This window comes from Nicotiana tabacum, chromosome 9 (assembly GCF_000715075.1).
Source record: "Nicotiana tabacum cultivar K326 chromosome 9, ASM71507v2, whole genome shotgun sequence".
Taxonomy (NCBI): domain Eukaryota; kingdom Viridiplantae; phylum Streptophyta; class Magnoliopsida; order Solanales; family Solanaceae; genus Nicotiana; species Nicotiana tabacum.
Genome location: NC_134088.1, coordinates 74,626 through 94,454, shown reverse-complemented (window position 1 = coordinate 94,454; position 19,829 = coordinate 74,626). Strand labels below are relative to the sequence as shown.

The 19,829-nt window shown below is 39.5% G+C and overlaps 2 protein-coding genes and 1 non-coding gene across 3 annotated transcripts; 2 read left to right on the top strand and 1 right to left on the bottom strand.

Annotated features, from left to right (window-relative positions):
• Positions 1-4,868: 4,868 nt before the first annotated feature.
• On the bottom strand, positions 4,869-4,975 carry LOC142164422 (small nucleolar RNA R71). Its single transcript, XR_012695193.1, has one exon. It is a non-coding gene; the product is annotated as a small nucleolar RNA R71 (small nucleolar RNA).
• A 1,212-nt stretch (positions 4,976-6,187) lies between these two features.
• Positions 6,188-6,526, top strand: LOC142164320 (uncharacterized). The gene has a single exon (XM_075222305.1). The coding sequence runs from the start codon at positions 6,188-6,190 to the stop codon at positions 6,524-6,526; it is 339 nt and encodes a 112-aa protein (XP_075078406.1).
• Positions 6,527-17,750: 11,224 nt separating this feature from the next.
• Positions 17,751-19,475, top strand: LOC107812066 (cytochrome P450 94A1-like). The gene has a single exon (NM_001325885.1). The coding sequence runs from the start codon at positions 17,811-17,813 to the stop codon at positions 19,344-19,346; it is 1,536 nt and encodes a 511-aa protein (NP_001312814.1). The 5' UTR covers positions 17,751-17,810; the 3' UTR covers positions 19,347-19,475.
• Positions 19,476-19,829: the final 354 nt, after the last annotated feature.

The window sequence follows — 19,829 nt, the reverse complement described above, 5'->3', positions numbered from 1 at the left end:
TTGATTATTACTGCCCTGCCCATTGCATCATCAGGGTATTTTGAAATCGTGAAAGTTCAAATTCAGGACTACCCTGGACTGAACCTTTTCAGTCATTTTTGCAATGCAAACAAACTTATTTCAGACAATGCTGGGCATTCAGTCAGTGACAAGGTTCAATTAGTCATGTGACATTATTAGCTCATTCGATTCATTAGTTATAGAAAACTAATCGACGACGTTTATCAGGTCGACTATACTAATTCTAACAGGTAATAATCAGTCGCTCATATAAACAATACATTTAGGGACCTAAAGGGCATCAGACAACTTTTGTTCAATTACTGGGGGCCTATATGAATTAACTCATTTGACGACTAATCTAATTGACGCACATGTATATCACAGAGTACATTTAGAACACAAACAGAAAACAATTGACCAAATAAGAGGCCTTTGACAGAGATGGAAGAAATCCGAATGAAAATAACAAAATAACAAACAAACACAACGAAGCATGCTGACAACTTAATTAGAACCAAGCAAAGAGAAAAGGAAACTTACCGAAAAAGTTTGAAATCAAAACGGACCCAAATCAGACTCAACTTTGACCATTTGAGGCCGAACAAATTTTAACCAGGGTGTTCTCACATGAGAACACCTTGGTTAAGATCCATTAAGCCTCAAACCCTTATTAAGACCGGCCGGATTCCAAGGCTATTAGTGTTCTAGGTTTTGGATCTTCAGATCTGATTTTTGGGAGTTGTGGGTAGATTCGGACCAAACCAAGCTTGGTTTGGTCACGAGGAGGGTCAGAGGAGTGTCTGGTATGAAGATGGGGTAATTTGGCATAGGTCCGAGCTTGACTCAAATCTTCAAATGAAGATTCGAGACGAAGGAAAGTGATTCGAGGCAAATGGATAGCAGATCTATGTTCAGGAGAGTGAAGGGGACTTAGGGTGTTCAGGAGGTGGTCACCGGCATTCGTGCCACCGGGTTCTGGTGAAAGGGAAGCTAGGGCGGCTTGCTAGGGTTTGGGGTTTCAGTGTTTGAGCTTGGGGACGATGAAGGGGGGTTCGGATAGGGGGCGTGGAGGAGTGATAGAGGGTTTATATACGGGTTAGGGGATTGGATCTGAGCCGTTAGATCAGATGATCTCAACGGCTTGGATCTGATGGTGAGAAATGAGACGGGGTCGTTTGGTAGTTAAACGGGGTCGTTTGGTTTAAGTGAGGGGTTGGGTCAGACCGGTTATTGGGTCGGGTTTTGAAAACGGGTTGCTGAAAGAGGTCCTGAGTCGTTAGATCGGCCTGGACGGACGGCTCAGATCAAACGCCTTTATACGGCGTCGTTTGGGGGGGTTTGCCTTGCCTGAGGCCTGGTTTGGACTGGGTCGGCTCGAATTGGTTTGGGCCTATTTTTGGTTTATTTTCTTGGCCCAAACCGTTTTCTTCATTCTTTTCTTCTCTTTTTCTTTCTTTTTTTTTTTTAATTTTTAAAACTAAAAATAAAATGAAGTTCAAGAAAACATTAATTTAACACCTAACATAATTATCAAAATATTTAAATAGATTAAATCGCACCCTAGAATATTTTTTGTGAATTTTCTGAACGAATTATGGTCTAATTACCATGACATACACATTTTGTATTTTGTTTAATAATGTAAAAAAATAGCAAAAATGGACAGAACCACACATGACTAACAGCACACGTTACGGAAAATTGAAAATTGTACAGCGAGGTCCTTTGTCACTTTTCTTTTGGAGTGACTGTCCGTGAAGCAAAAATTGCGTGCTTACAGCTACCCCTCTTTGCACGAAGACACGAAGGGTTTTCGCGCAAAGATAAAGCGGGCGATTTTTGCTCGTCCGAGTACTCCGTGTGAAGCATTTTTTGAAAAAGATTTGACCGAACCTTTGCTTCAAAGTCTCACGTTGCTAATGTGCTAATAATTCTCGTTGGAATTATTTGGTGTAGGAATTGGTTGAATAATCATGTTGCTACTGTTTTATAGTAATTTTTATGAAATTGGTAACAATTATTAACAAAGTCACCTTAAAAATCTTCAAACCTCACATCTGATTGCATGTATGATTTTGTATGGAAAGACTTAGAGTTGAGGTGTCTTGTATGTAATGAATTAAGTTTCCACCTATTCTTAATGATTAAGAGTCATATTTTTGGTCTTTAATCTTGTTACATTTGCTGCCACGTTAAAGTGAGGGTCAATTCTTATCCAATACTTGATCCTTTAATTAATTTGTTAATCCCCCATTAACCAATAATTACTCAATTATCCACATAATTAAGAATTGTCTCAAATGACTTAATATTTTACTTATTTTTAATTCACTTTTTACATCCTGCTATCATGGTCATATGGTACCTTATATGGTACTAGTCCATAAATATCAGGTATTATCGCTCGGCCCGTATTTTATCCCAACATGCCAAACTTGGTCGAAAATTCATTTTCTTTGACTTGCTTCCCCTCTAACCTTCACGAATTTACTCATTACTTGTTTGAAATAGCATAATCCTTATAATCTCCAAATAATCTTTTCCTTGGACTGATGTCAATTACCTTACGACAAATTCAACGTACAATACTACAGGGTGCAACATCGTCGTAATTTAATACTGCGAAGCGTAACATCATCGTAATGTAATACTACAAGGGATAATATCATCGTAATATAATACTACACGATGAAATATCTATGTAATATTGCGGGGCGTAACAAGTACGACCTAAGGAACTATAGTCACCATCCCGCCATGACTGTTCCTCATTTTTTGAATTATTATGGTTATAAAATTAGAATTCCGTCTGATTCTCAGATTTTTATGTCTTATAGCCCACGCCCTCCGCATGGGCCCGGACCCCTCGTCTCGGAATAGTAGGTTATAACTATGTATTTTGGCCACTATTTGCACTCTAAATTGACTGTACTTTACTAATGTTTGAGTGTTAAATAGTAGTAAATTGCTCTGATTGAGTATTTTGTGCTTTGCAGGAGCAATTCCGTGATACAATAAGGTTAATGAGCATTTTGAGCTAATATGGAGTGTTGAAGGCCAAGTAAAAGCTTATGGAGTAAATTGGGAGTTCATTCGAGGATCGAAGGAGGTTAGCGCACTTAACAAGAAGAACGAAGAAGAGTGCGGAAAATGGACCAGGTGCGCGGTCATGCACTGACCGCACAAGTCAGGCAGAAATTGGATGTGTCCCTTTGAGAAAAATTATTTCTGGACTAAAATTGTAATTCCAGAGGCGACTTTCCTTGACCTATATGAAGCCTAGCTCGCCCAAATAGAGGGTATCTTGGTTTTTACAATAATTTTGAAGGCAAGAACAGGCAAGGAGCAAGACGGAAGATTCGGAAACGAGTTTTTATCTTTCTTCTTCTTCTTTTTATCATTGATGATGAATTCTTATGTTGTGATTGCAAAAACAATTATGAATAGCTAAACTCTTAATCTAGGGTTTTGATGGAACCTATTGGAGGATAATTTTCATATTATGTTAATATAGATTTGTCGTAGTATTTTCTCTATTTGTTCTACTCTATTATTGTTGTTGTTGACTAAAGGGCCTTCAATCGACTGTGCTTATTTAGTGTGTATTACTCGGGAAAGAGTGCATATTTAGGTAGTTGTTGAAAAACATCACTCCTTACGTATATGAGGAATCAATATGGAGGGTTTAAATGTGGGATTAGGGATAACGAAACCTTGGTGCGATTTGAGTGAGCCATACTTAATGTCAGCTAGCGTAATTCGGGAGACTATGTCTAGAAAATTGTGGTAATTACTCAGGAGAGAGTTACAATAGTCAGAGTGCTCATGATCGGTAGAGAAAACTTAGGTAAATTTATAGAAAACATAGCGGAAAAGATTCTGACAATAGAGGAAATCACAACCTTAGATCATTCCAATTCTTGTCTGCAACCCAATAGCAGTTAGTTGTTAATTATTGCATTTTCATTACGTGTTATTTAGTTAGTAAACATCCAATTTGTTACTTAAATATTTCTGAAGAATAATTGCATGAATTTGTGCTAGTCTAGTAGTTGTGCTTAATTTCCCCGTGGGATTCGACTCCGGACTTATTAACCGGAATATATTTGCAACGACCGCTTATTCCTTTTTATAAGGCATAGTTGGGCGTGTTTGACGCCGTTGCCGGGGAATTAATTGAAGCTAAAAGAAGTGCTAAAATTCTTAGTGTAGTCAATTTTCTTCAAGTTAAACTAAATACATTGAAATTATAACATTTGTAGTCTTGGGTGTTATAGGTGCATGTCTAGAAACTCCTCAAGAACTGGTGAATTGTTCGAAGCATTATCAGATCCTGAGAAAGTTTTCAAGGCACTGAATCGTGCAAACAAGAAGGGAAAACAACAACAGAACTCAACAGAACAAATCGAACCAGACATGGAAGACGAAGTAGGAAATCTAAGAAATAGAAACAATGTGAATGGCCCGAACAATCAAGGTGTGATGCCTCTTGTGCTAGAAGCAACATTGTATCATTGGGCACAACCCACCGCCGACAACCTAGCAACTGCAATTGTAGTTCCTCAGATACAAGCAAAATCATTTCAAATCAAAAACAACATGCTATATTTGTTGTAGAACAAAGGACTATTCCCAGGGTCATATGTTGAAGATCCTCAATTGTATGTAAAGAATTTGCCGTCGATATGTGTCATGCATAGGCAAACTAATATGACACCGGAAGTAATTAAGTTGTTGTTGTTTCTATTATCGGTGACGGGAGAGGCTCATACTTGGATTAATTCACTCCCCATAAACTCCATCACTACTTGGGAGGAATTAGTCAAGCAATTTGTGAACAAGTTCTACCCACTCAATAAGACTGCTAACAAATTGATGAGATATTGAGCTTCAGGCAAAAACCAACAGAAACATTACAAGAAACGTGGGAGAGGTTCAAGGGTATGCTGGTTAAGTGTCCACATCATGGCACTCCAGAGCAAATGTTGGGGCGGAGGTTTTACATGGGATTGGAAGACAACTTAAAGGCCAATGTTGATGCTTCGACACGTAGAGCATTTTTGAGCAAAATATTCAGAGAAAGCAAGATCCTACTTGATAAGATGGCCCAAAACTCAGGATGGATGACAAGAGACTCTGTAATCACTCCTGTAGTTCCTTCAGTGGCTTTGGACCCAATCAACTCCATAGCTGAAAATATGGCCACTCTAATGACGCAAATGAGTATCCTCACCAAAAAGATAGATGAATCAGGCCAGAAGCAACAGGTACACATAGTTGAGACAACTAATGGGGGCTTATGTAAACTATGCATTAACCAACCATATGTTTGCTCGTGGAGTGCGGAAGGTGAAAACCAGCAATATCAGGAAAATATGAACTATATGGCCAACTATGGGGGACAAAGGCAAGGTGGTCAGAATTGGGGTCAGCAGAATCAACAATACAAACCAGCAAAACAGCAGTACAATAACAACAACAATTCTGGAGCTATGCGACCACAGGGTCAAGAGGTGCCTTACCAAAGGCAACAGGGTTACAACCAGTAAAATAAACAGCAGGCTTATCAACAACCTCAACAACACCAGATCGTGAGACAAGATAATGGGTTTGTTGAACTTAAGGGAAGCTGCAACAATTGATAGGTCCACTGGAAAAATGCAAGAGAGAGTGGACTCACATGAATCAGCGATAAAGGGTTTTGAGATTCAGTAAGGACAGATTTTGATGGCTCTAAATAATCGTCCCAAAGGAACGTTACCTGCAGACATGCAAATCAATCGAAAAGAGTAGGGACCGAAATAGCTTATGGTAGTGAGTCTACGAAATGGTAGAGACCTAGATTTGGAGCAAGAAATTTCCCGCGAAAGTCGACCTACTGAAACACTTGTGCCAGTACCCATTGAGATAGATGATTCAATAGGGTTAACTAATGTGACAGTACAACATGCATAAGATAACACCAGGAAAGAAAAGAGGTTGTGAAGGAGACTAAGGTAGCACAAGAAACGACAGCAGACGCAGTGCCTGAGCAAGATAAAACTCAAATCACGGGAAAGAAGCGACCTCCAGCACCATTCCCATAGAGATTGGCCAAGTATCAGAAAAATTAGTAGTATAAGAATTCTTGGACATATTGAAGAAAATTCAAGTAAATATTCCATTGATTGACGCCTTAAAGGAAATGACTGGTTATGCAAAAATGATGAAGGACTTGATGTCTCGTAAGTTCGACTTTCAAGAGTTGGCCACGGTTACACTGAGGCAGACATGTAGTGACATTGTGATGAGACCCATAGCTGAGAAGTTGTCTAACCCAGGGAGTTTCACAATCCCATACACAATAGGCAACTATGCGTTTGCTAAGGCACTTTGCGATTTGGGGGCAAGCATAAACTTGATTCCCCTGGCTATCTACAAAAGGTTAGGCATTGGAAGAGCTAGACCCACGTCCATATTACTACAGCTAGCTGACCGGACAGTGAAGAGACCCTCTGGTATCCTTGATGATATATTAGTATAGGTTGGGAAGTTTGTGTTCCCAATACATTTTTTCATTCTTGACTATCGGGTTGACAAGTAAATTCTCATAATTTTGGGAAGACCATTCTTGGCCACTAGGAGAGCTTTAATTGATTGTGAAATGAGAGAGCTCAAAATGAGAGTAAATGATGAAGAGATAACATTTAATGTGCAGAAATCTATGTGGCACCCAAGTGGATTTGCTAACTGCTCTCTAATAGATGTTGTGGATGTGATTTTGGAGGAGGAAGATGAGACCTTGAAATCCAAAGACCGTTTAGCAGCCTGTCTCATGAACTTAGATGAAGAAAATGGAGAGGACTTGGCAGAGTGTGTACTGGATCTTGAAGGCCAAGGGTTTTGGAAAAGGGAGCTCGAATTTGAGCCTTTGCACTTAGAAGAAAGGAAAACTCCCCCAGCTAAGCCATGGATAGAAGAGCCATCAAAGTTGGAACTGAAGCCATTACCACCTCATCTCAGGTATGCGTTATTGGGACATAACTCAACTTTACCTGTTATTATCTCATCTGTTTTGTTAGATGTGCAGAAAAAATAACTTTTGCAGGTATTGAGTGAGTGCAAAACTACAATTGGTTGGACCATTACAGATATTAAGGGTATCAGCTCGGCCTTCTGTATGCATAATATTCTACTGGAGGATGGCCACAAACCTTCCATAGAACATTAAAGAAGCCTAAACCCCAACATGAAGGAAGTTGTGAAAAAGGAGGTGATAAAGTTGTTAGATGTAGGGATCATTTTCCCCATCTCCGACGGCAATTGGATCAGCCCACTCCAACGTGTGCCTAAGAAAGGTGGGATGACTGTAGTGCAAAATGAGAACAATGAGCTGATATCAATAAGAACAGTCACGGGATGGCGAATTTGTATGGATTACAGAAGATTGAACAAGGCCACCCGGAAAGACCACTTTCACTTGTCGTTTATTGATCAAATGCTAGATAGACTGGCTGGGAAGTTCCACTTTTGCTTTCTGGATGGATACTCAGGGTACAATCAAATCTCCATTGCTCCGGAAGATAGAGAGAAAATATCGTTCACTTGTCCGTATGGCATCTACGTCTTCCGGAGGATGTCGTGCGCCTATGCAATGCACCCGCCACATTTCAAAGTTGCATGATGGACATCTTCAATGATATGGTTGAGGACATCATGGAGGTCTTTATGGATGATTTCTTGATGGTGGGAGACTCATTCAATAATTACTTAAGGAATTTGAAAAGAGTGCTAAAAAGGTGTATCGAGACTAATCTAGTACTCGATTGGGAAAAGTTCCATTTCATGGTACAAGAAGGTATAGTCTTGGGGAACCTATTGTCGAGGAAAGGCATTGAGGTAGATCGTGAAAAGGTTAATGTGATCGAAAAGCTTCCACCACCTACTTCGTCAAAGCAATAAGAAGTTTCCTCGGGCATGCCAGTTTCTATAGGAGATTTATAAAAGATTTTTCCAAAATTCCTAATCCCTTGTGTAAATTGCTTGAAAAAGATTACCCTTTTGTGATTTCTGATGACTGCAGGGTAGCTTTTGAGGAATTGAAGAAGAGGCTGGTAACACCACCTATCATAGTTGCACCTGACTAGGAGCAACCATGTGAGCTTATGTATAATGTGAGCGACTATGATGTGGGAGCAGTTCTTGGGCAGCAAAAAGACAAAGTCATGCATCTAATTTACTACGCAAGTAGAAGTTTGACTGGTTCCCGACTAAATTACATAGTGACCGAAAAGGAGATGTTAGCAGTGGTGTTTGCATTTGACAAATTCAGGTCATACCTTATAGGCTCGAAGGTAATTGTTTATACTGACCATGTTGCTCTAGGTACTTAATCGATAAAAAGGAGTCAAATCTGCTCTTGATTCGATGGGTGCTACTTTTGCAAGAATTTTATTTGGAAATTTGTGACAGAAAGGGAAAGGAGAACTAGGTGGCTGATCACTTGTCTAGGCTGGAAGGATCCGAGAAGAAGGTTGAGGTGGAAGAGATTGTGGAGACTTTCCCGGATACAACTATTAGCCATGAGTCTTGAGGCAGCGCCATGGTATGCAGACATTGCGAACTACCTGCAGAGCAGTATAGTTCCCTATGACCTTTCCTCTGTTCAAAAGAAAATGTTCTTTCAGGATTGTCGCATGTATTATTGGGATGAGCCTTATCTGTTCAGGATTTGTGTTGATAACATGATTCGGAGATGTATCCCGAGATAGACCAAACTTCTATTTTGCAGGAGTGTCATGCGTCACCATATGGTGGCCTTTTCGGGAGAGTAAAGACAGTTGCGAAAGTCTTAGAGTCGGGCTTCTACTGGCCGACATTGTTCAAAGATGCACACTTATGGGTGAAGGGTTGTGATGAATGCCAACGAACCGGGAATATTTCCTGCCGACATGAGATGCCTATGGACCCAATTTAGGAGGTAAGAGTGTTTGATGTATGGGGAATCGATTTCATGGGGCCTTTCGTCTGCTCATATGGAAACAAGTACATACTCGTAGTTGTGGACTACGTGTCCAAATGGGTGGAGGGTGCAGTGCTCCCTACAAATGATGCAAAGGGGGTAACTAGTTTTTTGAGAAAGAATATATTTATTCGATTTGGCACTCCAAGGGCAATAATCAGTGACAGAGGCACTCATTTCTGTAATCGAGCCTTCGCAAAGTTATTAGAAAAGTATGATGTACGCCACAAGGCTACCACCCGATATCATCCACAAATGAGTGGGCAAGTGGAAGTTTCGAATAGAGAGATAAAGAGCGTTTTGACAAAGATTGTGAATGCTACAAGAACAAATTGGGCGAGAAAGTTTGATCATGCACTCTGGGCTTATCATACCACTTTCAAAACTCTGATTGGCATGTCGTCGTATAAATTGGTGTTTGGGAAGGTGTGTCACTTACCAGTGGAGTTGGAGCATAGAGCTTTGTGGGCATTGAGACAGCTTAATCTTGATGTAGAAGTTGCGGTACAAGTAGAGTCACAGAGTTGACACGAGCTTGATGAGTTTCGCTACCATGCTTTTGAGAGAAAAAGACTATACAAGGAGAGAATGAAGATTATGAATGACAAAAATATCCTTGAGCAGAGTTTTACACCCGGAGATATGGTATTGCTTTAAAATTCAAGATTGAGGTTATTTCCGAGGAAATTAAAGTCAAGATGGTCAAGACCATTTCGTGTGGTAGAGATTCACCCCACTGGTGCCATAGAGATTGCTGCAGAAAATGACTCCTACACATTCAGAGTCAATGGGCACAGGTTAAAATATTATTTGGGCATGGATGAAGCGAAAGTAGTGTCGGTGACTCATTTGCTAGAGCCACCAATGTTGAGCGAGCCTTAAGTGTGATGACCTGCATCGTGCCGTGACATTAAACTAGGCGCTTCATGGGAGGCAACCCATTGAAATGTTGTATTCGTCATGCGGCGACGATAAATCAAGCCTAAAAAAAATTCAACATGCGCGGCCGCGTATCGACTGCGCATTTTTAGAATTTTTTGCCTCAGATGCGCGGCCGCGCACTGGGCGCCAATTTGTAAGGTATTTAATTAGTTAGTTCTTTTTTTATATATTTCTTTGTTTTTCTTTTTAAACCCCCGACCCACCCCCCACCCCCTTGTTCTGCTAACCTTAAAGCTCTGATCACCCTTCTCTAAGCCCAAAAGGCATCGAAAATCACCTTCCCTCCTTCCCCCACTTTCAAAATCAATGAAAAAAACCTATGCCCTCTCTTCATCTCTTCTCTTCCATAATTTCCCTTTTCTCCCATCCATCCTCTTCTGTTTTCCTTCTTATTCTCCCCAACCCATATCCTTACGAGTTCCCTCAGGTAGTATGATGCCATCCAAGAAATGAAGAACCACAGGTGCATCCTCCAGTGGTCAGGCAAGCTCCTCCCGGCCGCCGGCCTCGACCAATGTTCGCCAGTATGATAGTACCAAGTTCGTATCCAGCACGACTCATGAATGTTTTGGTCATAAGGCCTCCAAGAAACCCACACCAGAGAGGGGACTTGATATGGGGTCCCTCTATAATGAGTGTACAAATATGTATCGTGAATTGGTCCGACGCAGGTTGGATATCTTTTTTGAAAAAACGGATGAAGCCAATTTAATGATTGTGAGGGATTTTTACGCAAACTGCCTGGAACATGTGAACCATGTCTGCACAGTGCAAAAGAAGAGTGTGGATGCATCCATAGAGGCCATTCGGAGGGTTTGTCGGTTGTCAGCATTTGGGGAAGACCGTGAAGTGGAGGACTACAATGACACCTATGGCAGAGTACTAACCTCGTGGAATTTGTTCTTTCGAACAATATGTGTGCATAACAAGGAAGTTGTGTGGATTACGCCAGGACGGAAGTTTCATTCGGCATCGCTTACCTTTGAAGGGAAGTGTTGGCTCTACGTCATCAGTAGCCGCCTGCTACCTTCTTCCAATACCAGTGAGGTGAATGGTCCCTGGGCTGTACTGATCTGGTGTTTTATGAATGGCCATGATTTTGATGTGGCTAAGGTTATTCATGATAAAATTTTCATTCGTTGTCCTGTGCAAAGGTATGGTTTCTTCTTTTCTTTCTTAATCATGAGATTGTGCCATGTGACACGTGTACCAGAAAATAGGTACTTGGATGGTAAAGTAAAAAAAGAACAAAATTTTCGGGCTGATAAAGTGGTAATTGGGAAGGATCCTGTTACACCTGTTGAGTCAAGTAGCGATGAGTCTGATGCTCCCAACGAGGGTACTGAAGGGCAAGTTAAGGATGTGGCTGCTTCACACCCGCACGAGCAGGTTGTTGAGGGAACCTCAATGGTTAGATGGGACATGAGAATGATGACCTTAGAGCAGGAAATGGCTGGGATGCGTACTTATGTCATGGACTTGGGCACTCAAGTGGATGCCCTTGCTACCCAAAATTCCAAATCTGAGAGGAAGGTCATCGCTTGGCTGCGTGCACTTGGAAGGGCTAGCCATCTCGATCCCGGCACTGTCTCCGACCAGGACTGACTCTGCCAGGGAAGTTTCCTTTACCTTGCATTTTTCTTTGTGTGACATGAGGACATGTCACATTTAAAGTGTCGGGTAGGGGATATGTTGTATTTATGTTAACTATATATATATATATATATATATAGTAATGTAAATTAGTTTTAGCTCTTTGGTTAGTTTGAGTAGAAAAAATGTGAAAAATTCAAAGTTTCGACTTGTCCCAACAATGTATATCACTCGACGGGTTTCTTGAAAAAAAAAGATTTTCTTTTGTTAGTAGTGTATCAATTCCCCCTTGGTTTTTCTTTGGGCCGTGGTTCTTTTCCAAGGGTTTTATTTGAACTGGGTGTAGTTAATTTTATTTTTAGAAGTAGGAACCCTTGGGCTATGAGATGAAATGAAAACAAGGTCTCTTAACTTCGTTATGCCTTGAGAATAGCAAGTGCTTTAGTGTGATTCTTAGGCTCAGTTGTTGACTCTTATATAAGTGTCTTAAATTGTATGTTCTTAACTTGGCTTAAGTGCTTTGACTAGAGTGTTGTTGACGATCCAATCTTGAGTGAGTCACGTGCCATGTGCGTGTGAGGTTTGCTGTATTACGTGCATTACATCTGATGTCTAAAACTTGCCCCGTGTGTTTGCAAAGCGAAATAGTAGTTTTGTTCAGTCTTGGAAGTGATATAGGCGTTTCTTTGTTGAGCCAGTGATATGCTTTTACCACCTAATTGTTATGTATCTTAGTTAACCCCTTTGAGCCTGTAATTCTATTTCATTGGCAACCACATTACAAGCCTTACCCAATTGTTTAAATTAACCATCTATTTGAACCTTTTCACCTCTCATGAGCACTTGAATTGTTATGAACTTTGTAAAAGTTGAAGTGTGGGGTGGTTGGTTGGATTTTGAGTGGAACTAATGAAATAAGGAAAAACGTGCACTGTTTTGAAAAAAAAGTAAGAGCCACTTGAATTGAAAAGGCAAAAAAATGTAGTTGTATTGTTGTGAAAAAAAATATTCCTTGATCAGTGGTGACTTTTGATGAAAAGGTGCTTAAGTAATTGGGAGTTAATGTATATTGATTTGAAGGTGGAATATGGTTTGACATAAGTGTGGGCTTCCAACTGCTAAAGTGTATGTATTAAAGTGCTTAGGGAGGTGTAGTCACTCTTATATCTAAATGTATCCTACCCATCCCGTAGCCTACATTACAACCAGTTAAAAATGCTACTTGATCCTCGACTGAATGAACTCAATTAGTAGAGTAGTACACTACGGGCAAGCCTATGGTGCATTTCATATGGCATATGAATGTCGTTTCTGAGAGTAAGTGAATTCTTTCTATCTTGAGTTCCAAATTATTCTAAAATTGTATTGTGTATGGAACTACTCTCTTTTGTTGTGTGAGGACACTTGATTCGTGAAGGAAAGGTGATGTTGGACCTCTGTGTAGAGTAAGTGAGTAAGTTGTGAATAATGCGTGGTGATTGCGAGGCAATTCTTGAGGTGAAGGTGTTACACTACTGTACTTAGACTATTTGAAATATTCTTGGTATGATGAGTTAGGAAAGTCGCTCAGTGAGGTGGTGTCTATGTAAGGTGTGGCTTAATTGCTCGAGGACGAGCAATAGTTTAAGTGTGGGGGTATTGATTGTAGGCTATAACTATGTATCTGGCCACTATTTGCACTCTAAATAGGCTGCACTTTACTAATGTTTGAGCGTCAAATGTTAGTAAATTGCTCTGATTGAGTATTTTATGCTCTGCAGGAGCAATTCCGGGATACAAAAAGGTTAAGGAGCATTTTGAGCTAATATAGAGCGTTGGAGGCCAAGTAAAAGTTTATGGAGTAAAGTAGAAGTTTATTCGAGGATCGAAGGAGGTTAGCACACTTAAAATAAGAACGAAGAAGAGTGCAGAAAATGGACCAAGTGCGCGGCCGCGGACTGACCGCACACTGGGCCATGGAAGTCAAGCAGAAATTGGACAAAGTGTGCGGCCAGATGTGCGGCCGAGCACGTCCCTCCGAGAAAAATTATATCAGGGCTAAAATTATAATTTCAAAGGCGACTTCCCTTGACCTATATGAAGCCTAGCTCACTTAAAAAGAGGGTATCTTGGTTTTTAGAATAATTGTGAAGGCAAGAACAGGAAAGGAGCAAGACGGGAGATTCAGAAACGAGTTTTTATCTTTCTTCTTCCCCTTTTTATTATTGATGATGAAGACTTATGTTGTGATTTCGAAAACAATTATGAATAGATAAACTCTTAATCTAGGGTTTTGATGGAACCTATTGGAGGATGATTTTTCTGTTATGTTAATATAGATTTGCCGTAGTATTTTCTCTATTTGTTCAACTCTATTATTATTTTTGTTGATTGAAGGGCCCTCAATCTACTGTGCCTATTTGGTGTGTATTACTTGGGAGAGAGTGCATATTTAGGTAGTTGTTGAACAACATCACTCCTAACATATATGAGGGATAAATACAGAGGGTTTAAAGGTGGGATTAGGGATAATGAAACCTTGGTGCGATCTGAGTAAGCCGTACTTAATGCCAGCTAGCGTAATTCGGGAGAATATGCCTAATAAATTGTGGTAATTACTCATGGGAGAGTTACAACAGTCAAAGCGCTCATGATCGGTAGAGAAAACTTAGGCAAATTTATAGAAAATATAGCAGAAAGGATTTCGACAATAGGGGAAATCACAACCTTAGGTCATTCCAATTCTTGTCTACAACCCATTAGTAGCTAATTGTTAATTATTGCATTTTCATTACGTGATATTTAGTTAGTAAACATCCAATTTGTTACTTAAATATTTCTGAAGATTGATTGCGTGAATTTGTCCAAGTCTAGTAGTTGCGCTTAATAGGTTAATTCCCTGTGGGATTCGACTCCGGACTTATTAAACGGGATATATTTGCAACAACTGCTTAGTCCTTTTTATAAGGCATAGTTGGGCATGATCAGATCACCTAATATTTTTTTCGGGTCATCAAGTACGACCCAAGAAACAATAGTCACCGTCCTGTCGTGATCGCTCCTCGTTTTTTGGAATTTTATGGACCTAAAGTTGGAATTTTGTCCGATTCTCAAATTTTTGAATGCTATAGCCCACGCCTTTCGCATGGCCCGGTCCCCCGGACCTGAATTGCCTAAAACCTTTTCGGGACATATAAAACGACCTAAGAAAGCATAGTCACCTCCCCAACATAATAGTTCCTCGTTTTTTGGCGTTTTATGGTCATAAACTAGAATTCTGCCCGATTCTCAGATTTTCGTGCGCTATAGTCCATGCCACCAGAGTGGGACCGCGCCTTCGGGCCTGAATCATCTCAAATTTTTCCAGGCCATCAAATACAATCTAAGGAACCATAGTCACCGCCCCTCCATGAACGTTCCTAAGTTTTGGGCATTTTACGGCTATAAAATTATAATTCCGCCAGACTCCCAGATGTTTATGTGCTATAGCCCACGGGCCCCATGACCTAGATCGCCTAAATTTTTTTCGGGCTATATAAGTCGACCTAAGGTACCATAGTCACTGCTCCGCCATGATCGTTCCTCATTTTTTGTGGTTTTACAACCATAAAACTCAAATTTCACCCGATTCGCAAATTTTTATGTGCTACAACCCACGCCTTCCACATGGGCCCTGACCTCGGATCACCTCAAATTTTTTCGGGCCATAAAAAATGACTTAAGGAAACATAGGCACCGCCCTGCCATGACAGTTCCTCATTTTTTGGCATTTTACGGCCATAAAATTGGAATTCCGCCTTATTTCCAGATTTTCGTATGCTATAGCCCACACCTTCCACATGTGTCCGGGCCCTCGGAACTGGATCGCCTAAAAATTTTCTAGGCCATTAAATACGACCTCAAAAACCATAGTCACAGTCCCACCATGATCGTTCCTCTTTTTTGGCATTTTACGGCCATAAAATTAGAATTTCACTCGATTCTCATTTTTTTGTGCACCCACGCCTTATGCATGGGCCCGAGCTCCCGACCGGATCGTCTAAAAAAATTTTACGTCATCAAATATGACCTAAGGAGCAATAGTCACCGCCCTGTCATGACCTTTCCTCGCTTTTTGGAGTTTTATGGCCATAAAACTGGAATTCAGCCCAATTCCTAGACTTTCGTGTGTTATAGTCCATGCCTTCCGCATGGGGCCGGGCCCCCAGATTCAAATCGCTTAAAAAAAATTACGGGCCGTTAAATACGACCTAAGGAATATTAGTCATCGCCTCTCCATGATCGTCCCTATTTTTTAGCGTTTTAGGGCCATAAAACTAGAATTCTGCCCAATTTCTAGATTTTCGTGCCACGCCACCAAAGTGGGCTTGGGCGCACGGACCTGGATCACCTAAAAATTTGCCAGCCCATCAAAAACTGTCTAAAGAATATTAGGTCGTTTCTGATAGGCCTACAAAATTTTAGGCGATTCGTGGTTGATCATCCGAATTCATATAATTGGTGTGAATGTGATCCCTTGAGGACATTAAACATCGTTGGATATTCATCAACTTGCTGAAGTTGTTGGGCGAGGTAAGGTACTAGTTATGAACAATTGTCAGTTTGTTACAAATTTAGTAGTCGAATGGAGTTTGTGCGATTGACAATTGTCTGAGAACCTACAACATTCTTAATTGGATCCAAAGGAGAAACTTTTTAGGGGCCTTTATTGAGTATGGGCAATGAACTATCTAGACGCTTTGATGAGAAAATATGAACTAACTGATGACGTTAGTGTGTTCTCTAATTTATAAAAAATCTTTGATGTCTAATAGAATTGTAGGAGAAAAGTAGAATGGGGTCCGGACGTGGGAAACTTCTATGGTGACGGCAACTCAACCCTATTAAGAGAAGTTTGAAATAATTATAGTTGCGCACTTTTTCTGGTCAACAAGTCCCATACTCATGTGATGTGATCATAGTTCAAAATTTAAATAATTAAAGAAAAGAATGACCGATCGACATCCTAGATTGGACTTTGGATAGAATAAGAAAATTTGGATTGAACAACAACAACTCAGTATAATCTCATATAGTGGGGTCTGGAGAGGGTAGTGTGTACGCAGACCTTACCCCTACCCTGGGGTAGAGAGGCTGTTTCCAAATAAACCTCCGGCATCCTTCCCTCCAAGAACTTCCCACCTTGCTCTTGAGGAGACTCGAACTCACAACATTTCGGTTGGAAGTGGGGGTTGCTTTTCAAATTTGGATTGAAAAAGAAAAGAAACACACAATATCATATTGTACGAATGTATGTCCAAACCCTAGAGTTAGGTTTCTTTTTTTTTTTTTTGTACTTGTAAATATTTTTTCGGGTAATAAAAAATTAGTTACCAAAAAAAATATTGTATTTCTTTTGTTTCAGTTTATGTGAACCTATTTCCTTTTTTGTTCGTTCCAAAAAGAATGACTATTTTCTAAATTTGGTAACAATTTAGCTTAAACTTACAATTCTACCCTTAATGAGAAGCTTTATAACCACACAAATACTCTGGGTCCCTTTTTAATTTCCTTAGGACCATAAATTTCAAAAGTTTTCATTTTTTCTTAAATTTTGTGCTCAGTCAAACAAGTTCACATAAATTGGAACGGAGGGAGTATGAATTATATATTCGGTTCGGGCTATCGATTTCACTCGCAATATGTCTAGCCCTAATCGGTGAGCATGTATCAGGATCAATTAGTTTTGTGGCTATTTACAAATTTATTTTTAATTTTATGATCTTACTTTTTTTTAACACATGAGAGATTTACTTTTATACTTAAAAAAAATTTTATCCAAAAAATATCTAGAAATATCATTTTCTTAATTTATAAATTACAAAAGAACATGACCTACAAATAGCACCGTGTATCATTAGGTTCCATTAACCTTGAGAATTCGGAATGGGTCAGAGTCAGACATTATAAAAATGTATATTTCTGACGTATTAGCAAACGTCACTCTGTTGGAACATCAATTTGGAATTAAATAGTACGAAATTATTCCTTTTATTTCCCATAAATTACAAAACGTGCTTATAGCTATGCTAGGGCCTGTTTATCAACGCGACTTAGCGTGGCATATACAGACATGAGCATATGGTAAAAGTGTTGGTGTAGCAATCTCAAGAAAATCATGAGACCCCAAAAGTTCTATAAATAACCTTTCTATTTAGACCATAGTTTTAATTCATTCTCAATCTTAGTCTTCCATTAATCAAAAACCAAAGTCCAAAATCCATCCTCTTGAGAGATAAAAAAACTTTAGGCAATGGCACTATTAGACTTACAACTCTCAACCTCATTACTCTTTTGCCTTGTTCCTTTGCTCTTCCTTTTTTTCGTCAAATTCAAGAAAACAATTACTAATACCCTTTTATCATCCAATAACTCTAGTAAGATACCAAGATCTTATCCTCTAATAGGTTCTTATTTTTCCATCTTGGCAAATCACGACCGGCGGATAAAATGGATATCGGATATTATCCTAACCACCCCTAACCTCACTTTTACTCTCATTCGCCCTCTCAATTTTCGCACAATTTTCACTGCAAACCCTTCCAATGTCCAACACGTGCTCAAAACAAATTTTCAAGTCTACCAAAAAGGTCATGGTTCGTACAGTACCCTCAAAGATTTTCTCAGTAATGGTATTTTTAATGTCGATGGTGATATATGGAAGTACCAAAGACAAGTTGCTAGCCATGAATTTAACACTAGGTCGTTACGTAAATTTGTTGAGACAGTTGTTGATACTGAACTTTCTGAACGTTTGATACCAATTCTTGCCACTGCTGCTGCTAATAAAACTGTTCTTGATTTCCAAGACATATTACAAAGGTTTGCTTTTGACAACATTTGTAAAATTGCTTTTGGATATGATCCTGGCTATTTGTTACCGTCACTTCCCGAGGCAGAATTTGCTGTTGCTTTTGAAGATGCTGTTCGTCTCAGCACTGAAAGATTCATTGTTCCTTTCTCTCTTATTTGGAAAATCAAACGAGCTTTAAACATTGGATCGGAGAAAAAACTAAGGGTTGCTGTAGAACAAGTACGTGAATTTGCGAAAGAGATTGTTAGAGAAAAACAAAAGGAGCTAAACGATAAATCATCGCTCGATTCAGCTGATTTATTGTCAAGATTCTTGAGCACTGGACACTCCGATGAAGACTTCGTTACGGATATTGTGATCAGCTTTATATTGGCAGGACGTGACACAACTTCAGCAGCTTTAACATGGTTTTTTTGGCTAATTTCTAAACACCCTGAAGTAGAATCACAAATCATGAAAGAAGTTGGAGAGAAATCAGAATCTTTATTACTATATGATGAAGTGAAAAACATGATGTATACTCATGCATCTCTTTGTGAAAGCATGAGATTTTATCCGCCAGTTCCAATGGATTCTAAAGAAGCAACAAAAGATGATATATTGCCAGATGGTACATTTGTGAAAAAGGGTACGAGGGTAACTTATCATCCTTACGCAATGGGAAGAGTCGAGAAAGTATGGGGCGAAGATTGGGCAGAATTTAAGCCAGAAAGATGGTTGGATAAAGATGAAGTGACAGGGAATTGGACGTTTGTGCCAAAAGATGCATATACATATCCTGTGTTTCAAGCGGGGCCAAGAATTTGTTTAGGGAAAGAAATGGCCTTTTTGCAAATGAAAAGAGTGGTGGCTGGTGTTTTACGGCGGTTTAAGGTGGTTCCGGTGGTGGAACAAGGGGTGGAGCCAGTGTTCATATCGTATCTCACGGCCAAGATGAAAGGAGGTTTTCCTGTTACTATTGAAGAAAGGATATAGGAATATCCTATGGTCAATTGGTGAAAAAAGTAGTTTTGTTTTTTATGTGTTGCTTTAAATCTTTTGCTTTTTCAACTGTGCTACTGTAATTCATTTTGATATTCATAATTTGTATTTATATTAGTTTTTTGACAACGTCTCTTAATTTAGTTCCTATAACAAAAGTTAATACCTTATTTATTTTAAATGAATACCATTTAAAAAATAATATTCTATAGATACTTTTTAATGTTTATTGGTTACCTCCTACTCTTAAGCCATTAAATACGCTATTCAGTTACATTATTTTCTTTCTCTATCTACTTTGATCATGCCATTCTCTTTTCTCATTCCCTGAAAACACGATGCTCAATCTCAAAATTCCTCTCGCCCACATCACTTTTCTCATATCCCAATTTCTCCAATTTCTTTCTCTATCTACTTTGGCCTTTTTGGCTCTTTGCACAAGACCATCTGCTGATCTGCCTTACCTTTTGTGTTAAA

Bases quoted from the DNA above. Each gene is read 5' to 3' on its own strand.
- LOC142164320 (XM_075222305.1), top strand. From the start codon at position 6,188: ATGACTGGTTATGCAAAAATGATGAAGGACTTGATGTCTCGTAAGTTC.
- LOC107812066 (NM_001325885.1), top strand. From the start codon at position 17,811: ATGGCACTATTAGACTTACAACTCTCAACCTCATTACTCTTTTGCCTT.